The sequence below is a fragment of the Fusarium falciforme genome, chromosome 6 (assembly GCF_026873545.1).
Source record: "Fusarium falciforme chromosome 6, complete sequence".
NCBI classification, from domain to species: domain Eukaryota; kingdom Fungi; phylum Ascomycota; class Sordariomycetes; order Hypocreales; family Nectriaceae; genus Fusarium; species Fusarium falciforme.
The window spans coordinates 1,511,164-1,524,846 of record NC_070549.1 but is presented as its reverse complement, the minus strand read 5'-3'; the positions used below and the strand labels follow the sequence as shown (position 1 = coordinate 1,524,846).

The 13,683-nt window shown below is 51.8% G+C and overlaps 6 protein-coding genes across 6 annotated transcripts; 4 read left to right on the top strand and 2 right to left on the bottom strand.

Annotated features, from left to right (window-relative positions):
- Positions 1-210: 210 nt before the first annotated feature.
- NCS54_00802400 (Hypothetical protein) lies at positions 211-660 on the top strand (the record flags this gene model as incomplete). The annotated part of the gene is made up of 1 exon (XM_053153425.1): positions 211-660. One exon carries the CDS (start codon positions 211-213, stop codon positions 658-660), a length of 450 nt encoding a protein of 149 aa, XP_053009400.1.
- Positions 661-803: 143 nt separating this feature from the next.
- Positions 804-1,954, bottom strand: NCS54_00802300 (Hypothetical protein; the record flags this gene model as incomplete). The annotated part of the gene is made up of 2 exons (XM_053153424.1): positions 804-1,160; positions 1,211-1,954. The coding sequence occupies 2 exons, from the start codon at positions 1,952-1,954 to the stop codon at positions 804-806; spliced, it is 1,101 nt and encodes a 366-aa protein (XP_053009399.1).
- A 388-nt stretch (positions 1,955-2,342) lies between these two features.
- On the top strand, positions 2,343-3,287 carry NCS54_00802200 (Hypothetical protein; the record flags this gene model as incomplete). Its single annotated transcript, XM_053153423.1, has 1 exon — positions 2,343-3,287. The coding sequence occupies exon 1, from the start codon at positions 2,361-2,363 to the stop codon at positions 3,285-3,287; it is 927 nt and encodes a 308-aa protein (XP_053009398.1). The 5' UTR covers positions 2,343-2,360.
- Positions 3,288-3,949: 662 nt separating this feature from the next.
- On the bottom strand, positions 3,950-4,360 carry NCS54_00802100 (Hypothetical protein; the record flags this gene model as incomplete). The annotated part of the gene is made up of 1 exon (XM_053153422.1): positions 3,950-4,360. The coding sequence occupies one exon, from the start codon at positions 4,358-4,360 to the stop codon at positions 3,950-3,952; it is 411 nt and encodes a 136-aa protein (XP_053009397.1).
- A 2,265-nt stretch (positions 4,361-6,625) lies between these two features.
- On the top strand, positions 6,626-9,022 carry NCS54_00802000 (Hypothetical protein; the record flags this gene model as incomplete). The annotated part of the gene is made up of 3 exons (XM_053153421.1): positions 6,626-7,069; positions 7,839-7,853; positions 7,902-9,022. The coding sequence occupies 3 exons, from the start codon at positions 6,626-6,628 to the stop codon at positions 7,971-7,973; spliced, it is 531 nt and encodes a 176-aa protein (XP_053009396.1). The 3' UTR covers positions 7,974-9,022.
- Positions 9,023-13,003: 3,981 nt separating this feature from the next.
- On the top strand, positions 13,004-13,567 carry NCS54_00801900 (AA1-like domain-containing protein; the record flags this gene model as incomplete). The annotated part of the gene is made up of 1 exon (XM_053153420.1): positions 13,004-13,567. One exon carries the CDS (start codon positions 13,004-13,006, stop codon positions 13,565-13,567), a length of 564 nt encoding a protein of 187 aa, XP_053009395.1.
- Positions 13,568-13,683: the final 116 nt, after the last annotated feature.

The window sequence follows — 13,683 nt, the reverse complement described above, 5'->3', positions numbered from 1 at the left end:
AACCGGAGGTGGGGGTTGGAAAACAAGGCAAGTTGAGATATAAACACCAAACACCTCAGGATGACGCTTGTGGTGGGGGCTTGCTTGGGGGGCCAAGAATATTCTCTCTCATTCTTCGAACTTCTCTCCTCTTCGAAGACCCTCTCTGAATTGATTCAATTGTTGTTTCCTTGCCGAATCTCTGCAGCAACCAACTCCATTTGCATCATCATGGACAAGGCGACCCTCTTGACTGCTTCCAAGGTGGAGCTCTCCGTTTCCGCCCATCCCCGCTCCGATATCATCAGGTTGCTTGGCCCGGCTCTAGAAATTGCGCTTCGGTTCCAGAGCCTCGTCAGTTCCGTCTCTATCTTCCTTTGCCTCCGCGCATGGCTTCTCACGAGCACCACCTTCGCCGGTGTCCTCTACGCAAGCAGAATCGTGGTCCTGAAGGCCTGTGTTGCAACAAAGTTTAGTGCATCCCACGGCTTCAACATGTCCAGCAAAGCAGTCGTTGGTGTGTGGAACTCGAAAAGCATCCAGAGGCTGCGAAAGAAGCTCTGGTACGAATTTGCCGTATTCGTTCTCGGAAGTGGCAACATGGTCTTCCTTATGCTCTTCTGGCCTGGGTGGTGGCTGCTCGCAGGCGCATGCTGGGCTGTCTGGATGCTCTTCGGCTGAGCTCGTCTTGTCCTTGTTCGAGTTCGCTTGTGAACTCTGAACCAAATTCGATACGTAACCCATCGGTGCATAATCTGTCGTCAAACCATACACACAACCCTTCGAGACGATATCGACATCCCATAACCGCCAATCCGACCATATCAGCGCGAGAAGAAAAAGGTATTCCCACCAGCGTCCTTGCGCACCTCCTTCCCGTAGTCCTTCTCCGGGTCAAACTCCTGCCACATACTCGCGGGGAAGATATGCTTGTTCTTCTCGTACCACCGCCGATCAACAACCTTGGTCAGAGACGGATCATCGTTAGCGCCCTCGAGGGTGTCGACATCTGGAAGAGCTTTCACAGCAGCCGCCTTGGAGGCAGGCGTGACAAGGGGATCGCTGGATTTCGCGTCGTCGGTGGATTCGAGCTTTTGAGGGGCCTCTGCGCTGTAGTCGAATACAGGCTGACCGCCGGGGCCGAGGGTTTTATTCATGGCAAAGAAATAGAAGTCATAGTGCTGGACAAACAATTAGACACATTTAAAGACAGACGTTGCAGACAACTTACATGTGGTATAATGACTGTTCCGCGGACAAGCATGAGATCGTCCACGCCAACTCTTGCCCACTCTCTCCGGGCATTGGCTTTTTCTCCCACCCCAAGCTCAGCGCCAACCTTGCGACTCTTGTCCAGGAATACCCAGACGTAGTCGCCTTTCTTGACACGGACAGTGCCTCCGGGGATGTTGGAGCCGTCATAGAAGACAAAAGGTATCGCGATTTCGGTCGCCTTGACAGCTTCTTGGATGGCCAAGAACTCGCGACGGAGGGCTTCGCGCTCGGCAGCTTCTCTGCGGAGTGCGCTCTTGGTCATGGCCTTGGGGACGATGCCTACCGAGGCATTGGCCTTGAATTTCGTCTTCACGTCGCTATCGCTCCCTTCAGTATCGTTCGCGCTGTCTTTTTTCGCCTTTGGTGTTGGCTTTGACGGGGCCGCATCTTCGTCGCCTTCTTCGTCATCGAACGAGAGGAGCTTCTTGCCCAGCTTCTTCTTCTTCTTCTGCTTCTTCACGGGACGTGGGCCGCTTCCCGTGTCACTGCCACCGTTGTCAGGAGTGCCTGTCAGGGAGCGATCCGGTGTGGACGTGCCTGAAAACGCGGCCTCGCGGGCTTCGCGCTCCTGCTGCTCGAGGACCTCGGCGCGACGCTTGCGGAAGTCGGAGAGGGCGACGAGGCCAACCGTGTGTGTGGATAACCGTTCATGAGTCGTTTTGTTCTGCGGCGTGAACCGCGATGAGCTTTGGTCGGACATTATGGGCAAAGAATGTCGAGCAATTGATGAACAGGAAGCTGGGAGTTGCGACGAGGCGACAACGAAATCACAGTCCCGTGATCATGTACAGTTAGCTTGAGTCGCTGGCACTGTCTTGACGGTGAAAATATGGCTGAACACAGTGCGAGTAATTCAAAGTTGTTTGTCAGGACAGCTCATGTCATCTTGATGGCAATTGAATCAGCCCAGGTGCTTCAACTCAAAAGAAATCAATCTTTACGGATGAATGGCATACATGGCATGCTACGACGGGGATTTTCAAAGATAAATACAATTCCTTTTCAGTTGCTGAATATGCCATGAACCTCTATCGGATGTCCCCTTCTCCGCACCCTGCACCCGCATACTCACGTCATTCATCTAACCTCGAGTTGACCAACTCTTGATGCTGTTCTGCGCCTTGATCCGCCCAAGACTTTGTCCGTCTTCAAAACTTTTAATACTCTCAAGCCAAACTTTTAAGCGCACCATGGCCAACGTTGATACCTCGCTCCCTGCCGAGCCCTCGGGCGCTGCGGCCGATTTCGCTGCCCGCCACTCAGAAGAGCACCCACTGAAGCTCTACGGCGGCTGGTTCTGTCCCTTTGTCCAGCGATCATGGATCACCCTGCACGAGAAGAACGTACCGCATCAATACATCGAGATCAATCCGTACAAGAAGGAGGCATCCTTCCTCGCCATGAACCCTCGTGGTCTTGTCCCTACACTGGCTGTACCTGTCGGCGCCAAAGGCGAGGTGCAAAAGCCCTTGTTTGAGAGCAACATTGTTTGCGAGTACCTGGACGAGGCATATGCAGACGAGGCCACGTATGGTCCGCGACTGCTCCCCTCGGATCCTTACGAGAGGGCACGGTGCAGACTCTGGGTCGATCATATCAACTCGCGAATCATCCCTGCTTTTTACAAGCTCCTCCAGCACACTCCTGAAAAGCCATACAGTTTGGACCAAGCACGAGAGGACCTCCACGGCCACATTAAAACCCTCGTCAAAGAAATGGATGCCGAAGGACCCTGGTTCTTGGGCGCCAACTTCAGTCTCGTGGATATTTGCCTGGCACCTTGGGCCAAACGCCTGTTTCTGATCGATCACTACAAGAACGGCGGGCATGGAATTCCTCAGTCTGGTGGTGGAGATGATGAAGGCATCTGGGCGAGATGGAGAAAGTGGAATGATGCCATCCTTGATCGCAAGAGCGTCAAGGAAACATGGAGCGCTGACGAGCGGTACACCATTGCTTACAAGAGGTACGCTGATGATACTACCAATTCTCTTGTAGGTCAGGCCACAAGAGAGGGCAAGAGACTTCCGTAGAGCAGACGGTTGGGAATCGGATCTTGATGGTGTGTGTCACAGGCACCTCTGAATGCGTAGAATAGCTACCACGAATCAATTATTAGCTAGTATGGTGGTTTTTCTTATTTCACTTTTTTAAATCTAGAGAATGGCACTGAACCCTTCCAGATTATGAAGTCAAGTCCCCCGGGCCCTGTGTAAGTTATCTTCGGGGGTTTGGGACCCTCTAGTTTTGCGCCAACCCTAGGCTGTGGATAAATTGTTTGGCTGTTAAAACCCCGACGCATATTGAACTGATCAAGGCTAATCGGTATACCCTGCCTTTCTCCATGGAACTAGGAGGGTAAGAGACCCTGGGCCCCAAGTTCCCTTACCCTCAGTCTCCCCAAGGATGTTATTACGTGTGCTAAGTGGCGGAGCAAGATTAGGTGCTGACAGCAAATCTCGGTTTCTAGGTATGATTTATAGGGTAGCTAGGTGAGGCTCGGCTTGTAACCGTCATGAAATACTGTTGATGAAAAGAATCTTATCGACAACTTTGAGTTGAAAGACTCAAAACTGCAAGGGATCCCGAAGAATCCCTAAGGATCACAATGGCTTCGAGACCAGTGCCCTCATTAGCACGCCAAATAGATAGTTGAAAGAAATGATTAAATATTAACAATTCATAGAATAGAAAGCTAAACCCCAACGCAGACATAATATTCCGCCCTCAGGCTTTTACAGCCAGAACCAATAGCCGGGTTCAACCCATAATGGTTTGCCATAGTGATCTTGTAGTAGTTCTGAATCGAGCCACAAAGCGTTGTGGATTTGACGAGATGAAACTTCTTGCAGCTACTGATCATACCGGCCTGGATAGGCGTAGGCGTCGAGATGCTGTTGCCCGGGTTGGTTGGCGTCGGCGTCGGCGTCTGCCCGATGATACCCACACAGACGTTGTAATCAGCCCACAGGGACGGACGTACACTGGGACCCGATGGTAGGATTCCATTTGTAAAGGTCGGCGAAGGAAACCTCCAGAAGGAGACATCGGGCACAATATCAAAGAACATAGCATACCACAGAACTTGGAGATGAAACTCAAGCATATCGAAATCTATTACCATTTCCAGTTTCTAGAGCTGAGCTCCTGCCGCTCTATGCTGAGTCAGTGCTGAGGTCAGGCTGAGGGCCCGGAGTTCAGATTGAGGCGGATCAGGCGCGTCTACTCGCTGAGCTTGAGCTTATCAGCGAAGCCCTTATAGCCCAAACCAACGGGGGCTTAAATTCGGCCACAGCGAATTAAGGCCAAATGAAGAAGGAAACAGGACATCATGTCATTTGCGTGGGTCAGGGCCGCTACAATGTTTCTAGATACGTTAAGTTCCTTCGGGTCTCTCACTGTAATATCGATCTCACCTCTGGATGTCGATTCTCGAGGTCCCGGAAGGTATGATTCCCCAACAGGGCTCTGGGTAGAGCCATCTACCAACGAAGCTGCGTAGCACTCTCGATAGTGGAAATCGCGATGCTGAGTTGGGGGAAAGTGTGCTAGGCCATTTTGGGCCATTGGGCAATTTCTTGTACGTAGAAAAGGGTCAGAGGCAGCAAGAGCTTCGCCCTCATCATCACCTTCGTCACGGTCAACAGGAAAGGAGTAGCTTTTGGGCTCTTCCCCGACCGAATCTTCATTGCCATTAATTGATTAATTGCCCTTGCTATTTTATGTTGTATTTGCCTCACCGAAAAGTGTGTGAGATCCCTATTTTGAAACTCCCATGATTGTTACGAAGGCGTTTTCCTCTGGCTGTGGTTGGTTGTGTTCTGTTTCTCTAACAAAATGCGGTCGTCGCTGAAGTGACGATTCAGATTCGGGCCCAAGCATCCAAATGTCCACTGTCATAGTGTACTGCGTTCAAGGTTACTTTCCACTGCGGGAAGGATGGATAGATAGTATCGTCATCCCCTTTTATAATGGGGAAAAAAGAAGAAAAAAAATTGGTAGCTTTTCTTTGAAGAGCGTGTCTTGTGACATGTTAGTCCTTAGTTTCCGAGTTTGAGCATTGCGAGACTTACCATCTTTAGTGTAGGGGCTATGTAGAATAGAAAGCATACGTGCAAAGAGAAAAAATTGGCAAAAAAATTGGTAGCTTCTCTTTGAAGAGCGTGTCATCCTTAGTGCAGGGGCCATGCTAATCTTCTCTCTGCCAGATGTTAGGATTCGAACGTGCGACCTGGAAGGAGAAACTCACGTATCGTTATAAATAGACCATTTGCCCGAAGGCGAAATAAGGGTCATTTGGATTAACCTATAGACCTATTCTCTGACGTCACACAGGGGTTCAGAAACACTGAGCGGCGGGGCTACCAAGCTCAGGCCCACACGGCCACCAGAGCTTTTAGTGGGTCACCAGAGTTTTTAGCTCTTCTTATTCCACCTTCTCACAGCCAAGGCTTTCCCCCAGCACCGTGCGTGATCGGCGCACAACACTTGCACTCATCCCAACGGACCCTCGGCCTCCTAAACCACGCCTTGAGGGTCATTCGGAAGGGTCCACCGGTAGGTCGATTGACTCGCTACCTTATTGTACGCATCACATGATAACACAGCTTAACACAGCGCGCCAGCCTTGATGGCCATTCAAAGGTCTTGGACTGATACGTCTTAGCAACGACTCAATATGGATTCGCTCAGCGACGAAGCTGTGGCAAATCTGGAGTGGGCCCGCGCTCATAACGCCCGCATCCTCACCGACCAAGAAATGGAGCGAGCGCTGCAGCTGATCGGAGACACAAAGAAAATCGACAAGTCTGGTGGCAATATCCTGCCCCAAAAACGGAAGCGTTCGGGAAAAGGCTCCGAATTACAAACTATTTGCGAAGCCTGGGTTCAAGCCCACAACGGCCATCTCTGCCCAACGGATAAAGACAAATGCTGGATGTTGCAACAGGGGGATCTCAGATGGGAACAAGTGACGAATTGGTTTGCATACCGCCAAAAAAAAAGCAAAGAGCAATCTCGAGCGCGCTTTTGCAAATCCTCGAGGATTCGTGGCCACTCACGGGCATGGTGTGACCGACACTCTCAACGACTTCTTCGTCGCTGTTGCCCAAAGAAAACCCCCCCCAAAAAAGGAAAGCGACTCGTCGGAGATATCACAGGTCTCGGCGCCGACAATGTTGCCGAAATTGTCCAACAACATCAAGACCAGTGTGAAAGCCAACCTGATGGACTTGCCAGAGATCAGAGCTTTCGTGACGTGCCGCAGATCTCTGAGTCATCGCTTCAAGTCATCAACCACAGAAGAACAGCAGCCGATAGCTTAGCTCATCCGCAAGACAACTAAGCCTTGCATCTGAGCGTTTCTCAGCACATGTTGGCACATGCTACGGCTCATCAGACTCCTCAGACCACGTCGAGTGTTCAGCAGCCGTTCACCGAAACACCTCACGAGTTTACTGATGAACAACCACACATCGTCCCGCGGCCCACCGCCCATCGATTGCCAGTGCAGGTTGCAAATCCTACCGTCGAGCTGTTCAGAACTCAGATGCCCACTCAACCTCCGAAGCCAGCAAGCGTTCCATTTGCGTCAGCATCAGCGACGACACAGCCGCTACAGCCTGACCCACCACCACCTCTCCAGCGTCTCGAGCCAATTCTCCGAGCAACTCCCATTGCACGCGATGCAAGACCACAGGATGACACACAACTGCACCAGAGACAGAAGCAAGCTGTGCCAGTCGACAGGCAGCCTGCGCTCCCCAACCGCAACTTCAAGCTTCAGCTCAAGTCTGCGAGACATCTTGGTCGCCGGGTAAACCTCGAAACGCAGATCACCCCACTTTTGCGCAACCATCCAGACGTACAATCTGCCATCTCTCTTGCATAGGATGGGAGAATAGTTGGACTTGTCACGCCCGAGACTGTGTGCCCAAGCAAGGTACAGCAACAATTGCAATACGAAGCGGAGCTTTATTTGGTTCCGGATCTAGTGTTTGCAGTCAAGACACTTCCACAGACGGCCGAGTCCACAGCCGACCTAGACGCTTTTCTGTGGGCAAATACGCAAGGTCGTCAGCAGATTGGAGAACAGTTCGGCTGCCCATTTTGCGAAAAATCAAGTCTCACAGAATTTACTGCCAAAACGCATCTATCGAGTCATACGGGTCCATTTTACATCTGCTCGGTACCCAATTGTCGAGCAAACATTGGTGAATTCCGCATGACCCGGCATCAGCTCTCAGCGCATGAGGCAGCCCACAAGCGGAATGGCCATCTAGATCATCTCCCGAATGATAAACGACACCGAATGGCAGATGCCAGGGTTACCTGGGTGAGGACGCCCAGAGAAATCCATCAACACATTGCAACACTGTCAGCCGAGCAAGAGCAGCATGAGTGCACCCGCGATGCCGACAAAGAGCTACCAACCACCAACTCAGGGATTTGTTTGCCTCCGATCAACAAAAACGCATGGTACGGCACATTGTTGCAGCAAGCAGCTTCTCTTGATCGCCTTGGCGCTCCGCGAGCAACAAACATTTCAAGGGACAGACAAGTTGAAGTTCTCTCATACAACTTAGACAAAGTCCAGAAAGGTAGGTCTCAGCGCAAACAAGAGACGATAAAAGCTAATTGAAGTGTAGAGGTCTTGTCTGGATTTCGAGTCGAGTTCCGCAACTGGGGCGACATGTGCCTTGGCCCTCGGCCAAGCCTGAATCTGGGCTCAATTACAAAACGCTGTCCTCGAAATTGCCGACTTGATTGGAACACAGCCAAGATCAAGAAAAATGACCAGCAGATGACTCTTAGATTTGACATACGGTGCATTGAGTGCGCTCAGGAATTTGCATTGTATGAGCTGTACAAAGCTTTTGGCACACTCGCGGACAAGGACGACAACGAGGCAAAATGCAGCGAAAAAGGTTGCCCCCACGATCGGATGTTCCAGGCACTCTACTGCCCACTCCACGTTGTTTCATACACCGTTGGAGCTCACCCACAACCTTGGACAGCGGAAAATCGGAGTCTAATCTCCCAACAACTCAAGGCTGACACGCTTTGGGACATTGACAAGTCGTCAAATTTTTCCCTCTTTCTGGAGAGACACAAGCTTTCGAACGCGCCAAGATTTTTCGCCATCGACCTAGAAGGATATCTTGTCAGCAAGCCACCTGTAGTTGAACAGGCTGCTGCAGTTGGGGTCGATCAAACCCTTCCAGTCATCTTCAACATTAATATCGACAATCCTCGGCACGTTGATGGAAATTTGGGATCTCCAGATGCTGGAGATTTTAATGAAAATCTTCTGTCATTCGGCAAACGCGACTATTGGCATTACAACAAAAGTGCCTTATCAGGGCAATCAATGAATCCAACCCAAGCGGCCACAGTCATTAAAAACAGTGGAATAACTGAGAATGACTATTTGTTGGTTTGGCACAAAACTTTTGCGGATGCCTCTGCCTTGAAGCACCTCCTTTCGCAGGCCGGTTTTGATGGGGTTTTACCCCCCAACAGTCATATCATTCGACTGCCGAGTCTCTTCCGATACAATATCGATCTACCTGAAGGGGTTTTGTGTTCTCTTGAATTCCTGTTTTCTGCATTTTTCCCTGACCACCCTCTTGGTCTCAGTCACCACGATGCCTTGATTGACAGCAAGAAGGCTGCTCTTATGGCCTTACTTGCAGAGAGGCTATGCAAGGGGGAAGGCACGGCAGATTTACAAGGATTGAACCGTAACGGTTCAAGCCCGGTACTGTAACAGCCTGTGCCGGCACCCAGACAGCTACCCTCACAGGCCATGGTTTGAAATAGAGAAAATTCTTCCTGCAATTCACTGTTTCTACCATTGACCCGAGTTGTAGTTCCGATCAAAACAGCACAGGAGGTGAAAAAGGTTCTCTTCAAACTCGATGCCCTTCACCTCTGGGAACGAGACGAATAGGTCGATAATCGCCTGATCGAGGTCGTTCTCCATCTTAACATCATCTTGCTGACCAGAAATACAAGTGACTTGTTCATTACAGCGTTCACCCATCCATTGGTCCGAGTTCTTTGCCATCGGCTCGATGTTGTGCGAGGTAGGGGCAACGTACGAGCCGTATCATGACAAGAACGATGGGGAGCTTGAGAAGCTATTCGGGACGGACAAGTACATATCCAGATGTACGAGACCTAATTCTAGGAGAGGTGATTACGGGGGTTTGGACGGGGCGATACGCGGATGTTGATGAGGTTGCTACAGATATTGGTCGGATTGAAGATAGTTTGAAGGGCTGTGTTGCAAGACTTGTGGCTATAGGCGAGAGGGAAGCTGCATCCGCTCCTTTCTCGGAAGATGAACGCGCTTGAAGCCTGGGAGGCTGCCCATCCTACATTCGCGGACAGCCTAAACACGCTAGCGTCTTTCAGACGATCATCTAGATAAGCCATAGCCCTGCGCAAGTTACACAAGTGCTGGTATTTTCAGATCTGACAGGCTCTCTGCTATGACTGGCTGCTAGTCTTTCCCCAGTCAGAGGCGATCACAGCGGTGAATACCACGGAGAAACCGTGCCGATGCGGCGCACAGATATATTATGATTATCCCACGTGGTCGCTTCGTATCATCGAAGATACCATTTGTCCCTCATATGACACCATGTTCTCCTAAGCTGTACCCAAGAAACAAACGGCAATCAAGAACCTGGCTCGAGTGAGAAGGTGTTGCGGCACACATTTGCAACTTGTTGTCCCCTGGACTAGTCACATTCAACAGACATGGCAAATTACTATGTTAAACGTGATATATAAAAGGCCCGGAACTCTACAAACAACCATAATCAGACACAATGTGACCCTCAAGTCAGGAAAACCTCGACCTTGGTACACATCGCCTCTTGGGTCTGTCTGTACTCGACACGCAGCAAGCCGAACCGATTGCCGTTTCGAGGTATGCTTGCCAGATAAGCAAATAGATTCTCAAAGATGACAATTACGACAGTGTTTGACTGGCCAGAATCGCCTTGTCGCCAAATATAATATCGGCGAGGGTCTCGATGCCATCATCCGTAGACGAGTTGTGATACTTCACACCGACTACTGACGTCGTCAATATTGATCTCCTGCACGTGTCCACTGCATAGGCATCAAGGTCAGTCACCGCCGGGTACCTGACTTTCGGTGAGGCACACCACCGAGTTACCACGGTACAAAGGCCACTTGGCCTGCGTTAGTAGCGGGATCAGGCATGTTGTCATGGGCTCCGGCATCGGTAACTTGCAAGCCCTTCCCGAGCTCACCAGCCGGGATGTCCACCCGGTACGAGGGCCTTATCCTCCCGCGGCGAGGCTGATGTTGCACATAGAGAGAGACGTGGCTCCGCTGCGGCAGGTGGAGGATCTGGGAGGATTTGACAGCATTCACAAAAGTGCACTCGCAAAAGGACCATCGATGCCACAAAGAGACCAACAACAAACTCCACCCGAGAACTCTTGGTCCGTCGCTCCGGCAAGTGATTCTGACGGGCAAGTATGCAGCTGCGGACATGGCTCGATGCTAGGTTTAGCAACACAGCATAACACGACGATGCAAGTGATTTACGACGGCAGCGGGGACAGACCCTGCGGGCTCGCGGGGTGGCACATAGTCAATAGGTCCACTGACGGCCAATGCCATCGCCCATCGCCGCCGTGTCATTGAGCAAGCAAGCAGGCAGCCGGCCGCTCGCAGACCGCTCTCCCGGATATTGGCGTTTTTGCGTTTGCTGTTTGCTGAGATTGATTGCAGGCGGTGGACCTTGACAGAGGAGCATCCAAACATAGACAACGTTTGTCTCGGCATTGTGGTACGCCACCATGTGAAGTGGCTCGTACACCTGAGAAGAACAAGTCAATCGCGGCGACTGTCCCGGCTCGGCCGACCCCGAAGCATGACGTCTGTTGGGTCAGCAGCAAAAAAGCTGAAACAAAGGCTGAGCTTCCTACTCCTTCTCCAACGTTCAATGAGAGCTCCAGAAGACCCTGTGGGCAGTCGAAATCGTTCGGTTTGCACCCTCGTTTATGCGGGAGAGTGGGCTCGTCGATCGCCCAAAGATGGACTTGCGAGATGTGGCCGGGATCCTCTAAGATGCGCGACGCACGGCCGAGCTGTAGCTGTAACTGTATGTAGAATGCGCGCAAGTCGCTGCATGGAAGGTCCCCCAGCCTCCTCAATATTCCTCGACCTTTCTTCCCGTGCGCCAGAGTCTAGAACCAATCTGCCAGGGCGAGACACGGTCCAGCCGAGGATCACCTGGCCACGAGGCAATTAATCTAATGGTGCTACCGGTGGCCCGAAAAAAACGGTGCATGCGGTAGAGTAGACTTGCGTTAGTACATGTAGGCGTCGCCGCCCCAGCTGTGTGTATTCCTCTTTGTCGGTTTCACGGCATCACCAATGGCTTCACGGGTGGTGTCCTGTCTTCTTGACCGACATGGTGGCAATGCTGGAAAATCCCATGCATCCACCGCCTGATGTCGACTCTCCCGCCTGCCGGAGAGTTTGAAGTGTTGGACGCAAGCGTCGGCCGACGGTCGTTCGTGCAAAGTGTAGTAGTCGATCCTCCGACGTGCCGCCTTGGCCAGCCCACCCACCCAGGGGACGGCCGGGCTCAGTAGCGTGCGGGGAGGACAGGGTCGGACGGAGAATTTCAGGTGATCCGATCCACTTCACCGTCGATAGTCCATCGTGGTGTCGCCGAGTTGAAAAAGGTCCCGTCGGTGCTGAGATATGAGGCCCCAGCTTGGATAGCTGATGTGCTGGTCCAACCATGATGCACGCAACAAGCGGAGACGGAGCGGCATTGACCCGTGAGCATAACTCAGGAAGAGGCTGTGGGAATCCGTCTTGGTTGACAACAATAGCCGAGGACAAGACGGAATGCTACTGATGTCTGCATCTTGAGAAACTGTTGGATGCAAGCCAAAGACGGAGGCAGAGACTGATGAGTTGTTCTCTTGAAAGGACGGATCTACAGTGTGGATTGACCACCTTGGGCGGGGCAGTTGGTCGCTGGAATACAGAGGCTTCGGTCTGAGCGGTTCTATTTCGGGTGTCGATATTTGCGATTCGGCATAGAATTCCAGCCAGGTAATACAGTGAGAACTAACACTGTGCGCCTGCCCAATGTCGGCTTCGTTTCTCTCTGTCCCAAAAAAGAATACAACGTGGTATGAGCATCTGTTGGACAGGGAAACTCAATGTCATGCATATTCTTTTGCCATCCAACAACCAACCCCTGCCATTAGCCCTTGGCTGGGGTCCTATTTTGGGATGTGTGCCTCAAGGCTCACTGCCGAGCTGAGAGGACCAGCAGAAGTCGACGGCCCCACTCGCGGGCCTGGGTCCCGGATTTGGAGCCAAGCTTCCAGCGGATTGCGGGCGGGAATACGAGATGTGTGCTACGTCACTTGACACTCCATTCTCTGGCTCTGTGGCTGGAGAATGCTGTGAATGCAGTCAACGACATGTCCAACGAGTTATCGGTCTAGATTCGACTATAAAGAAGGGACGGCCCGCCGTTGTCGACACATTCTTATTCTTCATCACCAACAACATCATCATCGATCTACACCCCAAGACAAAAGATCAACATCTCCTCAACAATCCCACTCAGCCCAGTCTCTCTCGGACACATAAATAACCAACCTCCTCACCCTTCTCAACCTTAACAACAACCCCAGCAACACTCTTCTCCTCACAACTTCTACACATTACCACCAACATGCAGTTCTTCACCACTCTCCTCGTCCTGGCCACCTCTGCCATGGCCCTCCCCACAGTCTCCCTCAGCTCCCGCGCCGAGAGCGAGTCTTGCATGGCCAGGGGCACCAAGGTCACCGAGTGGACCGTCAACGACTTTGACTTCCATGCCACCATCACCAAGACCACCCCCAAGAAGCAGACCGCCAGCGGCAGCGTCAGCTTCCTCCTCGAGAACAAGGTCCTCAACTACAAGGCCAAGTGCACCGCCACTTCGAACAAGCCCAACGACTTCTTCTACGGCAACACCAACTACAACTGCGACGTGCCCCTCAAGGGCGACGCCGCCTCCTTCACCTTTGACCGCAAGTCGGGCAAGCTCTCCATCGTCCAGTCCTGGAGCTGCCTCAAGGAGGGCGGCCGCTTCGAGGCCAAGGGCAACACAAACGTCAAGCTCGAGTGCAAGGAGAAGAACTGGAAGAACCCCAACTACAACAGCGGCTCCAAGACCTACTCCAACAAGAAGATCACCTGCGAGAAGACCACCTTCAAGGCCCCCATCCTCGAGATCAGCGCCGTCCTGTAAGGGCAGACTGCACTCAACCTCGCAAAGATCTTCTTTTTCTCTTCTTCATCATGACATTTGGGCATCACTTTTTTAATCTTGCAGAGCAAGTACAAGGCGTTGGATCTGGGCATTTT